Here is a 23288-nt window from a genome sequence, read left to right as displayed (position 1 = left end):
TCATTGTCCAGTAATCTTATAGAGGAGGATTTCGTTCATGTACGAAAATTTTTCCCATGTAATAAGCAATTTCAATTATATAAATTCACTTGAAAAATTAGTTTTTTAACAAATTAAGTTTTGAAAATATAACTGATCCAGATTATTTACACGCTCAAACAGTTTGGCAAACATATCAGTGTCAAAATTTAAAAGGTTAGTCTGATCTATACCTCCAGATCGATGTTCTTTTGTTGGGAGATGTTTTTGAAAAATTTAGACCCAGCAAATTATTACACCACACCAGGACTCACTTGGGATGCAATGTTAAAATTTACACAAATTAAACTTGAATTATTGACTAATATAGATCAAGTTCATTTCATCAAAAAAGGCATCCGTGGGGGTATTTTACGTCATGCTAAAGCCAATAATAAATATATGGATAATTATGAATCAACCCTTTGGAGACTTTAAATGGTTAGATGATACTGAAATTCAAAATTTTAATTTTAATCATGTATCCGATGAAGCTGATTATGGTTACATTTTTGATGTTGATATTGAATATCCTCATTATTTACACGATATACACAATGATCTACCTTTTCTCGCAGAAAACATATGTCCTCCCAACAGCAGTAACAGTGAAAGCGATAAAAGATTAATTCCAAATTTATTTATCAAGAAAAATATGTTGTTCATTATAGAAATTGAAAGTTCTTTCTCCCCATCCCCAAACTTGTCCCATCACCCTGTTCGCTCTTTTTGCCAATTCGGTGTCAATAATGTCATAATTTTTAATTAAATTCGGTGCTACATATGTTTCGGGTCCTCACTGGATCCGTCTTCAGGCACGACTAACATAAAAATAAGTACATCTAAATCGTAAGCATAACTTTAAGTTTTGAAGTGCACCTTCAAAGAGCATCTTTCTGTCCTGTGACATACAGAGAAGCCGATACAATATATACCTATGTTCTTTTTGCAATAAACCGTACCCTGTATCAAAATGTCCGGATTTTCGAAAACAACGAATCCACTTTTGTGATTAAACAATTAATAAATAGATAAATAAAACCATTAATTAATATTAACTTATTATGTATTTTAATAAAAGGATATGTAGAAGTACATACATATGTAATGTACAATATGTATTTATAGAATGCGGTAGAGTGTATACAGTGTTAGTGCACTTAAAAAAAATCTGTTATTGATTTTTGAACTACAGTAGTAATTCGCTTTTTTGCGGCCAAATCTTTGATTCGTTTTAATAGAATGAGCTGGGTTGGTGTACTCTCCGTCTGTTTCTCATGCCATGTCATCGGAGTCTGTTGTAATAAAAGCTTTCGAATGTGTTGGCCCTGCCTCCTCAATTTCATCTTCATTTTTCCTATCGGACTCAATAGTTTCTGCGTCCCCTTTAGACACCACGGAATCTATTTCTTGGTCGCTCAAAATCTGATACCTAGGATCGTTCTTGTCAATAGCCAACCACTCATCGGCATCATTTCTATCTCATCGAATCCTGGGATTTTGCTGCATATTTCTACCACTTCGTTTATACTACATTTTTCGTTTGCAATTTCATCACAATCATCACCAACAGTTTGTTTTTCAGGCCATAATTTATTCCAGGTTCTTTGTGAGTTACTTTTGGTGAGAGAATCCCAAGCATCTGCAAGTATGTAAATGCTATCTTTAATGTTCATTTCTTTAATGAACTGTGCCACACTTTCGATTTTTATCATTTTTTCGATCACTCCATGATCCATTGGTTAGAAAATAGCTGTGACGTTAGGTGGGAGAAATTGAACCCCAAAATTTTCATTAATTGCATTCAATACTTCAATACTATGTTTTGAATAAAATATGTGTGTTTCATTAAACTCAAACTAAAAACATTTTAATTAAAATACTTATATGATGAAAACTAATGATTATGAAGTATACAAATCATTATAACTTTCAAGGAACGCGGGAAATCCCCGCGTTATATGGAGGAAAAGACGTGTTATACAGAGACATGAAATTGCATAGTATGAAAACGCGTTATAAGAGTACCGTGTTATATGCGGAATCACTGTACTTTGTCTTTTGTATGTACAATCAGAAAAAGAGAAATGAAATTTTTTTTTCATCGGTAGTGAATCCGCATTATCGACGGACCGGATTTTTGACGTCCGGATTATCGACGCTCTACTGTAATATTTATTTGTTAACAATTTATAAAATAATAAAGTTTCTTCAACCTCTCTTATTCCTCCAGAGAACATTCAATTTCAATTATACTATTGGCCGAGACAAAAGGGGGGGGATAAAACTTTGCTTTAAAAGCAGGGCCATGGTCACTAAAGACCACTTGTTTTGTGGTCTCTTAGGCAACATTAAGTTGGTAAGGTAAGTGATTTTTCTTTTCATATTTTTTGTTAGAAAAAACTTGATAAAAGTTGACTTTGAAAATCGAATCATCCAGACAGTAATGGTATGTGTTAGGCTCCGGTTAAAGTCAATTTCTGCTCCGACCTTTATCTCATTCCGTACAAAAATTTTTCTAATGTTTTATTAAAAAAAAAAAAAAAAAAAAAGTCGTAAAAATCTAAAATATTCTTCATAGCGAATATAAAGCTAGAAATGTCCTATATTAAAGTTGTTAATTAACATAACTAATTAATTACATTTTATACCAACTTTTCATCATACGATCGTCGTCGTTTTCAGCGCTTCGACCCGACGCCACTCATCCGGATACCTGACGACACAATGAGATCACCATCCTAAACAAAGCAGCAATAATTATTTTTGAAATTTTTCAAGGTCCGTCTAGCCGCTTGATAATCAATGATTTCTTTTATCGGTGTGAAATTACCTATAATACGTTAAAAATGAAAATAAAGTGCGGAATAGTGAAAAACTTACCGAAAAATCACTTCAAAAATTGTTTTCATGTTACGTCATAAAATGGTTGATAACGTCAGGGAAAGTGACGTCACGTTCGTCGTTTTACACTTTTCCGCACGTTTTTTTTATTTGTAACGGCTTATTTGAGTAATTTCCCATCGATTAAACAAAAAATGTCCGATTTTTAAGCGACTTGACGAATCTTAAAATATTTTTTCAAGATGGTGATCTCATCATATGTCGCGACGTCGGGTCGGTACGCCGAATAAAACAATAACGAATATAAAACAATAATAATGATAGGAAGTTGGTGTCTTATTTTAAATAAGACAAGGCTAAATAAATTATTTAGCAAAGTTAGGTAGGTAACATTTCAAGCTTTGTATTCACTTTGGATCGTATTTTTGATAAGGAAAATTTAACAGTTACAAAAAAAAATTGTTTATCATCTTTTTATGTTTTAATCAAAATTTTCATAGATTTCGAACTGTTTGTAACGAAACGAACTAACGGTGATAAAAAAGTAACAATCAGTAAGACGCCACTGCTATCCGTGCAAAAAGTCAAGGCCCCTCACTTTAGCTTTAGAGATCGATATCTTCGCAACCACTCGATAAAAAAAATTGCAGAAAAGTTTGTTATAATTACTGAACATTTCTACGTAACATATGTTAATTTGAAAATTTTCGGATCGGTGTTTTTTTTTTATCGCGAGTTAAATGAAAATAGACCACTTTGCGATTTTTTTTCTTAAAAACCTCTCTGACGAAAAAATTTCAATTTTGAACAGGTGGTAGCCTGATGTGTTCTTAATGAAGGGCATATTTTATTTCTTCGATATTCCATGCAGTTTCGCGGAAAATCGCGGTTGAGCAAGACGCCGTTACAAAATATATCAAACGATCGCGTTTATCGGATACCGTCATCAGTTTTTCAAAGTTATGTCTCTCTAATTTTTTTTAGAGCCATTTAAGCGAATTATAAATTAAAAAGAAACAGAAATAAGCTCTGCGGGGCCAATCGGAACAGATGGTGCGTCCCAGACAGTACGTCGCGCCTTTATCTTACCTACATATGTGGCGTGGAGGCATCTTTTAACGTGCTGGACAGGAACGGCTTAAGCGCACTGTACAAATTTTTGTTTTCTTTTGCATTATTTTGTTACGTTTTATTTTCTTTAATCTTCTTTTATCTTCTATCTGTTATATGTATCTTTTGTTTTAATTTTTAATTATTATTTTTGGCAACGAATTCGAGATTCGTATTTCTCAATCCTACTTTCCCCACCCGATGGCATAATTACTTGTTTTCGTTTTTTGGATTTCCCGTATCGTATTTGAGAAACGAATTTTCAAAATCTCTCTCTTTTGTTCATCGACTGTCCTAGTGAAAGCACGGTATCAGAATTTTCGGTATTTTTGGCGACATTTTGGTAATAAATTTTTGGGTCGATTACCAATCCGTAATTATCGGATTCATCTTTCACCGGTGAAGATCGTAGTGATTTATCTAAAATATCTAAATAAATTACGACAAAGGATTTACATTCCGGACTTTCATTTATTTTCACGTTACAACGTTATTTTTGGAACATAGACCTCGACGATCTGAGGTACGGTAATGAATTAATTATTATTTTATTAACTAATTTAACACAGCTATTCCTGAAACTTGCAATCCTCCTTTCTTTACTTCAAAAAAAATCCTTTCACTCCACGTGTCATTCATTCCTTTTATATTTATTAAAAAAAACTATTCTAATCCTAATTAAAACCTAATTTTCATTAATACAAGGATTGTTAATCTTTAGGTCTTTGTGACGGAGCACATTTTCTTTTTGACGGAGAGAGCATTTGCTTTTTGACGGAGCATCCTTTTATCGCAACATATCTTTTTTTTGGGAGCACGCTTTTCGGAGCGGTTCATTATCTTTCCGTTTGGAGCAGGCCTTTCCGATCCTGTTCAGAGACATTTCAACACCCGCAACATTAACTCTAATAGGAATAAGAAAAGTTTTTATTAAGGTATGGTTTAGATAATCGTAAAAGTTGTAGTTTCGTCAATTTTGAAAATTCATCAACTTCATCGGGAATTGGAACGTTTTCTTTAATAACCAGGCAATAATATCATTTTTTCTCCAAGCATTTGTAGGATTTCGATATACTGGATCTAGCATTGTGCGATATGTTGCTTGATCTACTACTATAACGGACTTTGAAAGTATTACCGATAAAACATGACGAAACCATTCCTCTTTTTTTCACTTATATGAAACACGTAAGACAACCTTCCAAAAATCCTTTTTCGTTTCCTATGTGTAGAATAATAACTCTTTTTGGCCAGAGCCAGATGGTCGTACAATTCCTCCTCTATAACCGTTTATATCTTGTATTCCTCCGTGGTAACGATCGAATGTGTACACGGTGTATGGAGATGCCTTTTCGATCCATCCAAACTTTTTCGAATAATTAGCGCCACACCATGTTTTGTCTTTGTAATCAATTTTCCAACCTCTATTTCTATAATTTTCCATATTCAATAAAAAATCTTACCTTTGAGGTGACATTTGCGGATGCTCCATTAGAATTGGTTTGCTATTTAATTTCTTGTACGAAAAATTTAACTGCTTTAACCATCTTAAGAGTGTGCTCGCCGAAAATGTAGAAATATCGGAATCTTCGTAGGTAATTTTTAAAAAAAGTTCTCTTACAGTAGGAAAGTTTTTGCCCATGTAAAAGTTGAATATCATGACCTTTCTTTAGGAGCTTCTATGTTTCTATATTCTGAGCATTCTTTGCTTACATTTTTATTAGTTCTTTCCTACTATCTAACAGCTTGTGCGGTTCGTGTAACAACGGCATTCACATTTATAGGTTCACCTTTACCTTTTTCTTGTTGAAAAAATTTTCTTACATTAATAATTACTTCTTTGACTTCTTTCTTGCAATGCTAAACTTCATTCTTGCTAAACTTATGAATGCAATTAATTAAAAGAAATTTCCTTATATATTCACTGCCTTATCAATATAATTTCCAGAGTAATCGTTAACAAATCAACAATAAAGCCACACATCAAGATCTTGACAAATATATTGTGTAAAAATGTGTTGTTGATTTCATTTGTGTAAGACCGTATATAAACCCACGAATAACAACAGTGATACCGCTAATCTACAGACAATAAATTGTTGTAGTTGCCAGTAAAAAATAGTGTGACTTGTTTAGAAAAATAAATGCAGAAATAACAAAACTTTGTACAGTGCGCTTAAGCCGTTCCTGTCCTATACGTTTAAAGATGCCTCCCCGCCACATAATGCCGAAGAGGCCCGGCCGGTTTATTCCGTAGGCCGGCCGGTATTACTTATTACTCCGTAGAAAAAATCGAGACCTTTGTTGGACGCGAAATTTAATTCTTTATAATGTGTGGTAATTTCAAATTTTTGCTCCCACTCGTATAGTAATTGTCACAGATATAATGAAAAAATGTACGCGATTTCGGACGATCGACGAAGAAATTCGACTTTGCGATTTTTTTACACGGGAACGGTTCATCGAAAAAAATCTAAATTTCGACCACACATTGCCTAAAGTGTACTAAACATGCTAGTGTTTTTATTTTTTGAATTTTACGATCCATTTTAAAAAAAAACTACATTATGTGAAATAGTGATATCTCGATAACGAGTTATCGTATGAGATTGATGCTAACATCATTTTGACCGCCTGATGAAATTGAATAAAACCCTAACCCTCATTGTACATGAAGTACTCAATGCGATTTTATAATGACAGTTAAAGCAATCCGCGCGAATCTATTTCCGCTGGTGTGAGGGGCGGAGGAAGGTTACGACGGCCGGGCCTCTTCGGCATTATGTGACGGAGACTCATCTTAAACGTATAGGACAGGAACGGCTTAAATGTACTGTACGAATTTTTGTTATTTTTTGAATTTATTTTTCAAATAATTTTTAGTAATTTTTTAAATCAAAACAACATTTTACAGTTTTTATAACCTTTTATTAAAATTATAATTTACAATCAATATAATATACTTGAACGGTAATTTAAACCAAACCGTAAATTCCTTTAGATATAGCTACCCGATTTTTGAGAGTGCCAGCAACTTTGTCTACTTTGCGATTTTTTTTCTCCAAAAGTATTTGACGAAAAAATTTCAAATTTGAACTGGTGGTAAACCAATGTGTTCTTAATGTGGGGCATTAATCGTTGCTAATGAGACGAGTTACCGCCGCCAACACAAGTCGAGCCTCCAACACATGCGTGATAACGACTGGTTACCGGAACCGACGGCTTAACATCCCGTCCGAAGGACGGGAGGATATTCCATATAGTTTCGCGGAAAATCGCGGTTTAGTAAGGTGCGGTATAGTCGAAAACGGCTGGTTGGATTTTAACGCAGTTTTAACCAAAATATGGTAATTAATTGTGTTTTGTGCGCTCCAAAAATACGAGCCACAATAAGCGATTGTGAAGGTGCTGGATACTCAAAGAAATAATTAAAATAAAAAATGATTATAAATAAATTGTTTCTTTAATTAATAACAAAGGTCGAAATAATAATAAATAAAATAAAGAAAAGAAAATTACCTTAGAAAATGCGGAAAGAAAGCGTAAGAACAAAAGCGAGGCGATGCGGCACACACGTTGCGAAACGCTCGAGATCGAGGTGAGCGAGATAATGCCCCCTGGCGGGGGTGGCATGTCATATTTGCGCAAATAGCTTAAGCGGAGCGAACATGTTTGTCGAATCCTGTTATTGGTTTTTCAAAGTTTTGTCACCATAATTTTTTTAAAACAATTTACGCGAGCTATAAATTAAAAAAAAATAGAAACAAGCCCTGCGGGGAGAGAGGGGTTCCGTTTAGTTGGAAAAAGTGGTGCTGGTTGTGTTCCAGACTGGCTAGACCGCTAGTTCCGTCTCAGAATATAAGAGACGCATTCCACGCCCTGGAATATTTTTCGTATAATTATTTTGTATCTGTTTGTAATATTTATTTATTTCATTTTACCTTCGCGCGTATTTTTTTCAATATCTTACAATATATTACATGGTATATGCGTGAATGGTAAAGGTAAAATGAAATAAACAAATACAACAGAAAAATACAAAATAATTATACATAATATATATAATATATTTCATATTCTATGACGCGTCTTGGACGTCTCTTACGTTCTGATGCAAGGTGTACCGGAATCCCTTCAGACTAGACTTCAGTACGCCACGTCGAAGCCAGGCTGGAACACACACCAGCACCATCTTTTCCAACTGAACGGAACCCCTTTCTCCCCGCATGGCTTATTTCTGTTTCTTTTTAATTTATAGCTCGCGTAAATTGTTCTAAAAAAATTAAAGAGACAAAACTTTGAAAAACCCATAACAGGATTCGACAAACACAATTATTTACCACATTTTGGTTAAAACCGCGTTAAAATCCGACGAGCCGTTTTCGACTATATCGCATCTTACTAAACCGCGATTTTCCGCGAAACTATATGGAATATCGAAAAAATTAAATATGCACATCATGGTACCACCTGTTCAAATTTGAATTTTTTTTCGTCAGATAGTTTTTGAGAAAAAAAATCACAAAGTAGACAAAGTTGCCGGCACCATCAAAAATAGGCTACTTTTTTCATTTAACTCGCGATTTTAGGAAAACCGCGGAGCCGAAAATTTTCAAATTCACATATGTTATGTAGAAATGTTCAGTAAATACAATAAAGCTAACGGCAATTTTTTTCATCTGACGGTTCTCGATACATCGATCTTTAAACTGACGAGAATTAACGTTTCAAATTATACCGAGATTTATTTAACTAGAGTTTATCTAGCGACTGAAGAACCGGCCCTAAATGCCATACGACTGAGACTTAAACAGCATTTTTTTTTTATTCGTCGAAAGTAGATTAAATAAATGCATGGAGGTTTATGGAAGGCATTTCGAACATTTGTGAGCTATTTTTGCCAAAAATTTAAATAATTCTATCAATAAGTGTTTTCGTTTATTTTGTTTTATTATCATTGTTGATGTTTCATTGATCAGTTGGTCTTTAAACACGTCTCAAAAGTAGTTTTAAACCAGTTCTAAGCTTGGATAAAGTGTGAAGGGAGGTTCTAGGTAATAACATTTTTGTACTCCTTTATTTGTTTGCTAAGGTAACTTGATTCGATTAAGATATATTAATTTTTAACATCTTCTTCTATAATTCGAGAACGGATAGAGATATCAAAATGCAGTTTTCACTAATATTTATGGTGACTAAGGGTCTGTGAAGTAAATAGTACTGTTCCGTTTAACTTTTTTCAAAAATCACTCAAATATACAGGGTGTCACACAAAAAACGCTCCAAGCTGTAACTCTGTCATATACATTCCAATTTTCATGAGCGAAGTATCAAATTAAATGGTTTTATAAATACTATGATTCATGCTACAAATAAATTTTTTCCAAGGCCATCTTCAATTTCAGGAGATTATTAACTTTTGTTTTTCAAATTGCTCCATATATTTTTCTTCGCGTCATTGGATAGAGATTCTTTTTCTGAATGTAATTTTAGCAGAGAAAAAGCACCTGTATATACAGGTTGTCACAGAAGAACGCCTCAAGCTGTAACTCTGTCATTTACATTCCGATTTTCATGAACGAAGTATCCAATGAAATGGGTTGAATGCTATGATTCATGCTACAAATAAACTTTTTGCAATGCCTTCTGCAATTTCAAGCGATTATCAACTATTGATTTTCAAAATGCGCGGTATATTTTTTTTCACGTTATTGGATAGAGATTTTTTTTCTGAAACCATTGATGTACAATACATTAACATTAATTGTAAATTTAACAGAGAAAAACAATTAAAACATTTTCCGAACATTGTCTTGGTTACTTCTGTAATACTGTGATGTGCCATGGAAAGAAATAACGCGCAAAACTGATAACGGTCATTAAATGTTATTTCAATGCCCGAAGCAGTTGCAAATGATAATTATAAGATGTTTTTTTATTTTTTCCATGGCACACTACAGTATAACACAAGTAACTTTAAGAGAATGTTAGGAAACTATTTTAATGTTTTTCTATGCTACAATTACAATTAATGTTGATGTGTTGTACATTAATGGATTCAGAAAAAGAATCTCTATCCAATAGCGTGAACAAAAACATACCGAGCTATTTGAAAATCAAAAGTTGATAATCGTTTGAAATTGAAGATGGCGTTGGAAAAAGTTTATTTGTAGCATGAATCGTAGTATTCATCAAACCTTTTCATTTAATACTTCGTTCATGAAAATCGGAATGTAAATGACAGAGTTACAGCTTGCGGCATTCTTGTGTGACAACCTGTATATACGGGTCTTTTTTCTGCTAAAATTACATTTAAAATGGATGTAAGATATAATAAAACAATAATGTGTTTTAACTTCAGTTTCTCGCGTTTATTTTTAAATTTCCTCGGTACCGGTTTCGACACTATATTAGGTCATCATCAGCCGAATGGTCAAAAATAAAAGCTAAATTAAATTTGAAACATCTGTTTGGTCATTAGAGATAAAATTTCACACGTAACTAACAATTTAAAATTATTTTCACGAAAAAGACAACACTTGACATGAGACATGAAACATAAATCCTTACCGATTTATGTTTCATGTCTCTAGTTACGTGTGAAATTTTATCTCTAATGACCAAACAGACGTTTCAAATTTAATTTAGCTTTTATTTTTGACCATTCGGCTGATGATGACCTAATATAGTGTCGAAACCGGTACCGAGGAAATTTAAAAATAAACGCGAGAAACTGAAGTTAAAACACATTATTGTTTTATTATATCTTATATTTATTAATCTCGCAACATGGATTCTAATAATAAAATGGATGTATTCAGAAAAACAATCTCTATCCAATGACGTGAAGAAAAATATACGCAGCAATTTAAAAAACAAAAGTTAGTAATTGCTTGAAATTGAAGATGACGTTGGAAAAAATTTATTTGTAGTATTCACATCATAGTATTTATAAAACCATTTCATTTGATGCGAGAATTGTGTTTTTCTATGGCAGTTACGCCCCCTAGCGGTCGAATTACGAACTTCAAAATAATTTCCAGTTACTTCATAACCACCTAGTCATACTTCTTTTTTTCCTCTTTGGTTAATTTAAATGTGTTAAGTACTTTAATACCTTCCTCACCAATACAATTCAGCAATATCGTTAATTTTTCTTCATCAGATTTATCAGATTATTTGTAGGAAATTTTTAAAGTTTTCTGACACATTTTCCATAAATGACATCCTCATCGGTCGCTTAAACATCATGTCCGCCATGTCGTTTTTTCAATTTTATTTTATTTCTTTTTTCTAACCTCACTTCCTCCTCTTCTTGCCGCTTTTCTTCTTTTTCTGTTTTCCTTATGACTCACTGACACTTCGCAGCGCCATGTGTTATTATTTTGGTATTAATGAAACCATGGAATTAGACTATGTCATGCTATTAGAAGAGAACAACATTTTCAGCACATGACCTAAAAATATTCCTCTATTCTCAAAAAATGGCATTTACTGGGTTCTATTTTAAGATTTGATGTTTGTAAGCGATTAAATACGTTCGAAATTAAACTAAAATTAGAACTAAAACTAGAACTAACACTAGAAACTTTCGGGTTGCAGCATGGCATCCGAAACGTCAAACCTTTTATTAAAAGACGAACGGCAAAACCCGAAAGTTTCTAGTGTTAGTTCTAGTTTTAGTTCTAATTTTAGTTTAATTCACACCGGCTGTGAAAGCCTTCGTACTTATATTACGTCCGAAATGTTTGTATAGTGGTCCAGGAGAGATTGACTAAATATAATGATATCGTCCATGTATATGAGTCAACTGTTTTCTATTAAACTACGAAATACGCTATTCATTGCGCGTTGGAAGGTGGAGGGCGCGTCTTTTCGACATCTTCAGACGCCATTTCTATTTGATGAAAACTCGACGCGAGATCTATGGTGGTAAAATATGTACTTCGACCCAACATGTCAAACATTTCTTCAATATTAGGTAGAGGGTATTTGTCGCCTTTTGTTACCTCATTTAACTTTCTGTAGTCCACGACCATTCGCCATTGCTTTTTCCCATCAGTACCAACCTTTTTTGGAACCATCCAAACAGGACTGTAGCATGGAGAACTGTATGTATACTGTTTTGATGATGTGTTTAGAACAGTAGTTAAAAACGTGTTATTTTTTACATTAACAAGAGCATGAGGTATTTTTAAATGGGGGTTAATTATTATTTCCGGACAAATTACATAATTTTTATTTTGAAAATTTTTACAACCCACTCCTATGACTGTTTGAGAATTTGGATGAATAATTTGTGAGAATTTGTTTATTTTATTTACGGTATTAATAGTTTCATCGAAAGTGTGCAGTTGAATGGTACGATTAGGCGTTTTTTTTTTTTCAATTCTTTAGTAACAAAATCTATTATTATACATTTATTATTAATCAAAAACTCTAACCCTAAAATTCCGTCAAAAATCGAATCAATATCCAAAATGTATAATTTTTGGGGTAATTTGTTTCAATTTTTCAATTCATTCAATTTTTATATTGATACTATTATTAACTTTTAAAGGAGTTCCGTTTACTCCAAAAACAACTAAATTTTCAGGTTCGGTTTTTAATGTTGGAAGTTTTAAAAGTTTGATTAAAGACAAGGTCGCACAAGTAAGAATTTACTATACACGAAATCTACCGCATCAATGAAGTTATGAAGCATGTCGGCTCGTCCATCAAAAGGATTAATTAATTTTAGCGCCGTATCATACGATATAAAGGTATTGCTACTATTCGCGGGAACGCTAGAGGCAGAAGCGTTTAAAGTATTTGGTTTCATCTTTATGATCTTAATTTTGAAAAGCAATAAAACAATTATAAAATGTAGATCGTTTTAGTTTTAAAAATTTTGTATGGTAAATTACTTTTATTTTAATAATAATATTAAATTTTAAAAAGGAAATGTGTTGTACTTACAGAGATGCTAACGCAAGCATTCTAACGACGTGGACTCGATTTCCGGTCGCGTTGCTAGGTCCGTCCAGTTTTTCGGCGATGATACTATTTCCTTTGGTTCCTGTCGTTTTCTGAACCCCAATGGTTCTTAGTGGTTGTCTTCTTAGTGTAACCACAATGGTTTCCAATTTGTGAAAAAAAATTTACTTCAATAGTCGTTGAAATTGATCACTTTCCGCTTTTCTTTGTTTTTGTTCTGAATCCTACTGACTGCGCCAGTTTTGTGATTTGGTAGGTTTTTATATTCAAAACAAAACAGATTTCGAGAAGAGATTTTATTTTGTGTAATTTAATTTTTGTAATTCGCGACGGTAATGAAAGCTATTACAGTACTCAAACAGGTGCTGTAATGAGACCCCTTACAGCATCCGATTCAGTTCCCAGTTCAAGTTGGTAACATTGAGTCATTAATTTTTCTAGTTGTCAATGTGACAATTTTTTCCATGGATGTTTAAACAGGTTTTTACCATCGAATACAAGGTCCACAATGATGAGAACATTGAACTCTGAGCAATTTCTCTTATTTCGGGAGGTGTACATGAAACATTTTTTTCATGTAAATACATTTTGTTGTATTGTTGTTCAATTCAAATTTCTATTTTCAACGGTTCGTACGTATTGTCAAAATTTATTTTATTTTCGTTAAAAAAAAGGATAAAAACACGAATTACAAAAAATAGCATAAAAACACGTTTCTAAGACTTACTAGACACTCATTCACTAAAAAAACTCGTGGCTTCGCCACTCGTTTCTCAACTTGAATTCGTGCATTTCAAGCGTGTCTTATGAAACTAGTCTTGTAATATACTATTATTTTCTTTTTTATAAGATTAAATAAAAATAGTATATTATTATATGAGCGTATAATGAGGGCTATTATTCACGAAGGTTAAGTTTATGTCACGAGCGTAGCGAGTGGCATAATTAACCTGAGTGAATAATAGCTCATTATATGCGAGTAGAATACTATACTTTGTCCATGACTATTGAAATTGATTCCATAAATTAATTTTTTAAATAAATTTTTGATAAAGGTCAAAAAACGTCAATGTGACCCAAATTCAATGTTACTAACTGTAACCAACTTCACAACAATTTGTCAAAATTAAATGTCAGTTTTATAAAACGTCGTTTTCTTTACAAAAATTAATTAATTTATGCTTAAATCATACGAAAAAAGGAATTTGTTTAGGTTTTTTTAATGTCAAACATTTAGAAACTCCTAAAAAATTTAATTAAATTGACGTTTTTTGAACATTTAACGTTTCAAATAATCATTATTAGTCTGATCAAGATGGCTACCCGTGGATAATGATTATTATTCACTGCTATTATTCACTCCGTGAAAAATGACTACCATTTTGTTTTAGAAAACTCATTCATAAGGTACATATTATTAGGTAGTCGTGGACAAAAATATTTTTGTTCAATTTACAACCAAAAATTTGAAATATAGTTGGTATCACCTATTGACCTTGTTTTTCTTCTTTCCAGGGGCTTTACCACGTTATTTCCTATTTATAGCATTATTGAAATAAAATACAACAAAATGGTATGATAAAAATATTAATGTATTATCCAAGAATATAATAAAACGTATTTTGTAGGATGATATTAAAAGTAAAGCTGTAGAGCTAGAGGCAATTATATCAAGCGTTCTAATCTCAAATCCACGGCGGCGTCGGATGACCATCAGAGATTTAGACCGACAATTTAAGGAGTTAAATGGATATCGAATTCCGTTTAATGAATTAGGATATTGCACTCTTGAGTCGTATTTACATTCAATACCACACCGTTTAATAGTAAGTATTTGTATTATGGTGTTTCAACTTTGTATTTACTGGATTGTTATTTTTAGGTGAATGGTAGAGGTTATGATGCAGAGCTTTGTTTAATCGTCAGTCAAAAATCTGCCCACTTATACAGTTTAGATCGTAAACAAAGATCTCCAAAAAGACCACAAACGGAACAAAAATCAGTTCCGTTTGTTCAAAGGAGGCGTTCGGAAGAATTTCATTTAAGAAAAAGCCCGGATAATAATATTGAAAATGTCTCATCAACAGTACAAAATAATACCACACCAAATGTACAACATATTCCTACTTTATCATATCCTAGTCTACGTCGGCCTCACAAAATATTTGAAAGTGTTCCATCAACATCACAAAATATTCAAAATCCTTCAACGGTAGAAGAAAAAATTTCCAACGGAGTTAACCCAATTGCCTTAACATCTAAAGGTGCAATACCAAAAAATTACGATAACAAAAACAACTCTACAACATTAAAGAAGAATGTGCCATATTACATTCAGAATCGATTAAAAGAATTAATTCGTAATTATCCCGAAGGTGTACATAGTAGGAAATTAACAGAATTATATAAAAAGAAATTTAAGCAGGACTTGAATTATAGCGATTATGGTTACAAATCGATTAATCATTTTTGTTTAGCTTTAAAAACAATTTTTGCTTTTAAACCTTTAGTAGGTGCAAATCTTCAAATTTATGATAAAGACTTAAATTTAAAACTTGAACATGGAACTGAAAAGGATAAAAAAGGTCCACCATTACGAAATAAACGAAGTTTAAATGATAATGAAATAAATTTGACAGAAATGATGCCAGAAAAGAATTCAACAGAATCATCTGAATCTAATTTTGATGATTTAAATCAAAACACCACAACAAAAGCATGCAATAATGAAATTGAAGAAAAGAACGATGACTCGGCATTAGAAAATGAAATAAAAATTACTTTTCATAGTAAGTATTTGTTTAAGAATTAAAAAAGTGCTTTATAAAGAATTTAATTTTTGTTTTTGATTAGATTTTGGACCGGCATCTTTACACATTGTCATCGATACCGATGATAAATATTAAATACTTGAATAAAATCCCCTCCGACTTAAAAGCTGGCATGTTAAGCAATAACATAATTACAAGCAGCTGTAATAAAGTCGATATTTTTCCTGTTAATCAAATAAGAGAGGTGTTTAGGGCTTTATATAACATTATATTTTTCTTAAAGAGTTTGACTGTTATTTTACAAATAACAATGATGAATCAGATTAATTCGGTTTCAATATTAAATACATTCATCAGAATATTTAATTTAGTTTTAAGTTGTATTAAAATAAAATATTTTTTTGTGTTTAAGTAAGACTATAAGTATTCTTTTAATCGTTAAATGTTTGTTATGAATGACTTTTTATTTTGTTATGTGACAAACTGAATATTATGGTGCTCCAACTGACGCTCAAGGATTTGTTTTTCCCACATCGACTACCCCCCAAAAATTAGCAGTAGTTATTTTTATTTCTTCATTCATTTAATCATTTTTGTTAAAAAAAGTATTGTTTTTGTTTGCGTTATTGATTTATTTGATAGGGATACATTTTTTAGTTACTTTTTACAGTTTGTCATTAGACTTAACCTTTATTTCTTTCTTATATTTAAGTATTAATATTAATTTCTTTATGATGTGTTCTTATTATTTATTATTATACCTATATTTAAGATAATCTGCGGCTCATGGAATAATTTTAAATATACTACAACAAAAATTAAGTCCTTATAGAGTATATAATAAAGTAAAGCAAGTATACCATATTAAAATTATGACATGAGTCACAAAAACACGTTTCATTGTACTCTATTAGTTCTTTTTCTGTGCAATACAGTTTTTTGAATAAATCTGTCTTTTCTTTCTTCCATTCAATAATTAACGAAAATAAAAAATAAAATAAAAAAAGTAATTAATGAAAATTGTCACCTCTTCCGGTGTAACCGCAAGTACCCGGAGCCTGAAAATATTTTACTAAAAAGCTGGCATCAAACATCAAAAGTCTACAAATTTTCAAAAGGCCAGTTCATATGGTTATACGCTAGGTCACACTAGGTATTCATGGCACACTAGGTTAAATATCGATATGATGTGTGCATTTTTCAAAAACCCTAATTATCTTCCAAACTATAAATGTTAGGTATAGGACATATGGGATATAAAAGATGTAAAATGAGACACCCAAGACGACTAAGCAATAAAATATGGGGGATGCCATTTAAAAAAATTAAGTTATGGTATTTCCAAATTTCGAAAAGGTAACGTGCCGTAGTAAAGTGACCAAACGTTCTAGACGGCTGTATTCGGCACCAAAACATACTCCATCATGTTGCTTAAACATGTTCTGAATCCTAAATTGATATCCCAAAAATCGAGTGTTCTCTGATTTTTCTAAGAAATGTCTGCTGGAGCAGATTTTTCTAGAAAAATTCGAATAACTCGAGAACGGCCGAATCAAATTGCAAAAAGTAAAGTTATTCATAAACCTTGAAAACAGACAAATCCAAATATGTAAAAATATATAGGGTGTTCCATTTAAAAAAATAAAGTAGGTGGCGACATCCGGTCTTTCTACTATTCTTCTTATTAAAAGTAAAGTTAAAGATGGTGGTCTCGAACAATATCACGTCATCATTGAAATATAATTATTACTGTAACTAAAGTTCATACCGGAAGTGCTAGAAATCTGAAAATATTTTAGTGGAAGAGAACGCAATTAATAATACTTAAATCTGAATTTTCAAATTTTTGTTTTGGCTAGAACCCTGTAAAGTTCTAATGAACGGTCGTCGTGGATGACCCTGTATATGACTATTAAAAAACGTCGAAAACTCAATACGTGTTTATTTCAATGTAAGAGTTAGAAATATTATTTAAAATTAATTGGTGACCCCGATCAAACACACAACGAAAAACTTCATAAAAAGAAGAAGCGCTGTACCATATTATACCAGCCCTTGCTACATAGTATCGGCCCAACCCAAACCTTACTTTGCAGTAACATAAGAATCCCAATCTTTGGTACGCCATACGACTCCGACCCTTGCGACACAGTACCACCCCAGAACTTCGAAGTTTAGATTTATATCAACGGACAACAGAAAACAATTGAAAAGCCTCACTTGAATTTTAAACCTTTTTGAAACTCTTTCCTATGAGTTTAATCTACTAATCTGAGTGAGTACATATTCCTGAGTGTTTCCATTCCGAAATAGCATGCCAGTAAAAAGTAAAAAATATCTTTATAAATTTCTCTTAAAATAACGTAATTAGTAATCCATTAATTCTTTTCTAAATTTCTTTAGAAATGGAAAATGCAGATTGTGGCGATCCTCAAACAATTGAGTATTTGACCCGCATTAAATTACCTCTTTTTGGACAAGTAGACGAAAGTTTTGTTTGGTTCAGTCAGATTGAAGCACAATTTGATCTTTCTCGAATTTCGAATGACAAAACCTACCTCTCGACATTATTTCCACGGTTGCAGATATAATCAATGAGCAACCAGCTCAAGACTCATATAATTACCTTAAACAATGTCTAATTGATAGATTGTCACTCAGCGAGGAGAAACGGTTAAAAGAACTTTTATCTAATACTCAAATGGGAAACCAAAAGCCATCCTAGTTTTATCGAGATATGCTATCAACTGTCGGTGGTTCTCAAGTAGTCAGCCAAGATTTAATTGTTAAACTTTGGCGAAGTCGACTACCTAGCAGCATTTCCATTGCGCTTCTTGCTTCTGGCAAGGAGGAATTATCTGAGCTGTTAACAATTGCAGACAAGATTTGGGATTCCATCAATACTTTCCCTATTTCTCGATCATCTTTGATGTTAGATGAGATTAACAAGCCTCAAATTTCAAATCTATCAACCTGTAGTCATGACAATATTTTAAAAGCTTTTAAAGATTTCACCACAACGTGCCAAAATTTTATGCAAAATGTTTCTGAAAAGCAAATCCACCGACAGTTGATAGCACATCTCGATAAAACTAGGATGGCTTTTGGTTTCCCATTTGAGTATTAGATAAAAGTTCTTTTAACCGTTTCTCCTCGCTGAGTCACAATCTATCAATTAGCTGGTCGGTCATTGATTATATCTCTAACCAGGATTTCGCAATGGTTACTCTTGCGAAACTGCACTTACAAGTGTCATTGATGACATACATAAAGCGTCTGATTTAGGGCTTGTTACTATACTAGTAACTTCAGATCATAGTAAAGCATTCGATACCGTTAACCATAGGATGATGACTGCTGTTCTTCATTACGTCGGATTTAATAATAATTCTGTTAAATTAATTGAAAGTTACTTAAAGGGTAGAACACAAAGGGCGAGGATCACTGAATGTATGTCGGAGCATGGAGGTGTTGCTTCTGGTATGCCACAGGGTTCGATTCTTGGGCCGCATTTGTTTTCGATATATACTTCCTCTTAACCTGATTGTTTATCGACTTGTAAATACCATCTATACGCGGATGATACACTTATCTATCACTCATTTCCTTTACAAGAGGCCCAAGACGCTCTTAAGCTTATAAACAATGACCTTGATCGTCTAGTTAATCTGTCTGAATCGCATTCATTAAGTTTGAATCCGAATAAATCTTCGGCTACAATGTTTGGTAATGCAAAAGTTCGGAAGTCATTCAATAATAGTGACAATATGATGATCAAGATAAGTGGTACAAACATGAAATTCTTGAAAATTTTGGGTCTTGAGGTTGACAGTGATTTACGTTTCACCGATCACGTTAATACCTTGGTTAGACGATCATACGGCAAATTAAAAATGCTTTAGCCCAATAGACATTTGTTGAATAAAGATGCTAAGTTGATTCTGTGTGATTCTTTGGTTCTTTCATCATTTAATTATTGTGATCTTGTTTATGGGCCTTGTTTGATGATGTGCAGAGAATAGAAAGGGTCCAGAAGTCCTGTCTCAGGTACATTTATGGTATACGCCGTCATAAAAGAATATTTTATAAGCTGGCTAGTGCAAATTGGTTGAATATGCCGGACCGGCGTAAACTTCATGTTGCTTGTCGAATGATGTCTATTGTTTCGAATTATAAGCCACCTTACCTCTATGAAAGGATTACGTATAGAACCGATGTTCATCATTTGAATTTGAGGCGTAAAAACTTAATTCGTATTCCCAAACATCGAACTCAAACTTTTAAACATTGTTTTTCCTATATCATTGGATCAGTTCTCAACAACCTTCCTATTAGCCACTAAACTATCTTACCTCATTAGGTGCCAGGGTTGGCGGTGGCACTGACCAATAAGATTATGTGATCGAAAGAGAATGGAATAATAACTGGTGATATTTAAGTTTATTTTGGAAAAATAATTATATATATATATATTTTTATTTTTTAATTAGCACCTATAAAACTAGCTTGCTGTGGTGTCCATTTTGATATTCATTTACTTATAATTATTTACTTATATTAAGTTTCTTTTTATATTTGTTTCTTCTTATATTAAATTAAGTTTATTTCTTTGATTATGTTCATTTGATTTTGTAATTGAATATCAATAAATGGTTTATTATTATTATTAACCGTGGAAATAATGTCGAGAGGTAGATGGGTCACCACTAAGTTGTATTTTGTTTTGTCATTCGAAATTCGAGAAAGATCAAATTGTGCTTCAATCTGACTGAACCAAACAAAACTTTGGTCTACTTGTCCAAAAAGAGGTAATTTAATGCGGGTCAAATACTCAATTGTTTGAGGATCGCCACAATCTACATTTTTCATTTTTAAAGAAATTTAGAAAAGAATTAATGGATTACTAATTAGGTTATTTTAAGAGAAATTTATAAAGATATTTTTTACTTTTTACTGGCATGCTATTTCGGAAAGGAAACACTCAGGAATATGTACTCACTCAGATTAGCTTTCCTATGAGTTTCAAAAAGGTTAAAAACACAAGTGAGGATTTTCAATTGTTTTCTGTTGTCCGTTGATATAAATTTTGACTTCGAAGTTCTGAGCTGGTACTGTGTCGCAAGGGTCGGAGTCGTATGGCGTACCAAAGGTTGGGATTCTTCCGTTACTGCATAGTAAGGTTTGAGTTGGGCCGGTACGATGTAGCAAGGGCTGGTATAATATGGTACAGCGCTTCTTCTTTTTATGAAGTTTTTCGTTGTGTGTTTGATCGGGGTCACCAATTAATATTAAATAATATTTCTAACACTTACAATGAAATAAACACGTATTGAGTGTTCGATATTTTTTTAATATTCATATATAAGGAAGAAAAAAAGCACGTAGAAACAACCAGGATATAAAGTAGCTGTACTTTAACTCGACTAAGAAGTGTAGCCGAGTCAGCAGAAAGTCCACAGAGCAATCTGAACGATTTAATTATTGAATGGAAAAAAGAAAAGATAGATTTATTCAAAAAACTGTATTGCACAGAAAAAGAACTAATAAAGTATAATGAAACGTGTTTTTGTGACTCATGTCATAATTTTAATATGGTATACTTGTTTTGCTTTATTATATACTCTATAAGGACTTAATTTTTGTTGTGATATATTTAAAATTATTCCATGAGTCACAGATTATCTTATACATAGGTATAATAATAAATAATAAGAACACATTATAAAGAAATTAATATTAATACTTAAATATAAGAAAGAAATAAAGGTTAAGTCTAATGACAAACTGTAACAAACTAAAAAATGTATCCCTATCAAATAAATCAATAACGCAAACAAAAACAACACTTTTTTTAACACAAATGATTAAATGAATTAAGAAATAAAAATAGCTACTACTAATTTTTGGGGGGTAGTCGATGTGGGAAAAACAAATCCTTGAGCGTCAATTGGAGTACCATAATATTCAGTTTGTCACATAACAAAATAAAAAGTCATTCATAACAGACATTTAACGATTAAAAGAATACTTATAGTCTTACTCAAACACAAAAAAATATTTTGTATTAACACAACTTAAAACTAAATTAAATATTCTTATTAATTTATTTAATATTGAAACCAATTTAATCTGATTCATCATTGTTATTTGTGAAATAACAGTCAAACTCTTTAAGAAAAATATAATGTTCCGGCTTTATCGAAACGTTTCCATATAACACCTCTCTTATTTGATTAACAGGAAAAATATCGACTTTACAACTTTGCAAGAGCTGCTTCTAATTATGTTATTGCTTAACATGTCAGCTTTTAAATCGGAGGGGATTTTATTCAAGTATTAAATATTTATCATCGGTATCGATGACAATGTGTAAAGATGCCGGTCCAAAATCTAATCAAAAACAGAAATTAAATTCTTTATAAAGCACTTTTTTAATTCTTAAACAAATACTTACTATGAAAAGTAATTTTTATTTCATTTTCTAATGCCGATTCATCCTTCTTTTCTTCAATTTCATTATTGCATGATTTTGTTGTAGTGTTTTGATTTAAATCATCAAAATTAGATTCAGATGATTCTGTTGAATTCTTTTCTGGCATCATTTCTGTCAAATTCATTTCATTATCAACCTCATCATTTAAGCTTCGTTTATTTCGTAATGGTGGATCTTTATTTTGATGTGTCTTCTTTCTTTTGTTATCGTAATTTTTTGGTATTGCACCTTTAGATGTTAAGGAAATTGTGTTAACTCCATTGGAAATTTTTTCTTCTACCGTTGAAGGATTTTGAATATTTTGTGATGTTGATGGAACACTTTCAAATATTTTGGGAGGCCGACGTAAACTTGGCTACAATAAAGTAGGAATATGTTGTACATTTGGTGTGGTATTATTTTGTATGTGTGTTGATGAGACATTTTGAATATTATTATCCGGGCTTTTTCTTAAATGAAATTCGGCCGAACGCCTCCTTTGAACAAACGGAACTGATTTTTGAATTTGTGGTCTTTTTGAAGATCTTTGTTTACGATCTAAACTGTATAAGTGAGCAGATTTTTGGCTGACGATTAAACAAAGCTCTGCGTCATAACCTCTACCATTCACCTAAAAATAACAATCCATTAAATACAAAGTTGTAAACACCATAACAAAAATACTTACTGTTAAGCGGTGTGGTATTGAATGTAAATACGACTCAAGAGTGCAATATCCTAATTCGCTAAACGGAATTCGATATCCATTTAACTCCTTAAATTGTCGGTCTAAATCTCTGATGGTCATCCGACGCCGCCGTGGATTTGAGATTAGAACGCTTGATATAATTGCCTCTAGGTCTGCAGCTTTAGTTTTAATGTCATCCTACAAAATACGTTTTATCATATTCTTTGATAATACATTAATCTTTTTATCATACCATTTTGTTGTATTTTATTTCAATAATGCTATAAATAGGAAATAACGTGGTAAAGCCCCTGGAAAGAAGAAAAACAAGGTCAATAGGTGATACCAACCTATATTTCAAATTTTTGATTGTAAATTGAACAAAAATTTTTTTTTTATTTAATCTTAT

The 23288-nt window shown here is 32.2% G+C and overlaps 1 protein-coding gene and 1 long non-coding RNA gene across 2 annotated transcripts in view; one reads left to right on the top strand and one right to left on the bottom strand.

Moving 5' to 3' along the window:
• Positions 1-23288, bottom strand: part of LOC139429122 (uncharacterized) — a 228155-nt gene that overhangs the window by 62077 nt on the left and 142790 nt on the right. The gene's annotated exons all lie outside the window — the stretch shown is intronic.
• LOC139432764 (tudor domain-containing protein 7B-like) lies at positions 14595-15990 on the top strand. Its single transcript, XM_071201529.1, has 3 exons — positions 14595-14774; positions 14831-15737; positions 15802-15990. Exons 1-3 carry the CDS (start codon positions 14655-14657, stop codon positions 15852-15854), a joined length of 1080 nt encoding a protein of 359 aa, XP_071057630.1. The 5' UTR covers positions 14595-14654; the 3' UTR covers positions 15855-15990.

This window comes from Onthophagus taurus, chromosome 2, assembly GCF_036711975.1.
Source record: "Onthophagus taurus isolate NC chromosome 2, IU_Otau_3.0, whole genome shotgun sequence".
In the NCBI taxonomy this organism is placed as follows: Eukaryota; Metazoa; Arthropoda; class Insecta; order Coleoptera; family Scarabaeidae; genus Onthophagus; species Onthophagus taurus.
Note: the sequence above shows the minus strand (reverse complement) of the source record. Positions and strands in the feature narration are given on the sequence as shown.

Bases quoted from the DNA above. Each gene is read 5' to 3' on its own strand.
- LOC139432764 (XM_071201529.1), top strand. From the start codon at position 14,655: ATGACCATCAGAGATTTAGACCGACAATTTAAGGAGTTAAATGGATAT. The intron at 14,775-14,830 runs GTAAGTATTTGT...TGTTATTTTTAG, and splicing joins CAATACCACACCGTTTAATA to GTGAATGGTAGAGGTTATGA. The intron at 15,738-15,801 runs GTAAGTATTTGT...GTTTTTGATTAG, and splicing joins AATAAAAATTACTTTTCATA to ATTTTGGACCGGCATCTTTA.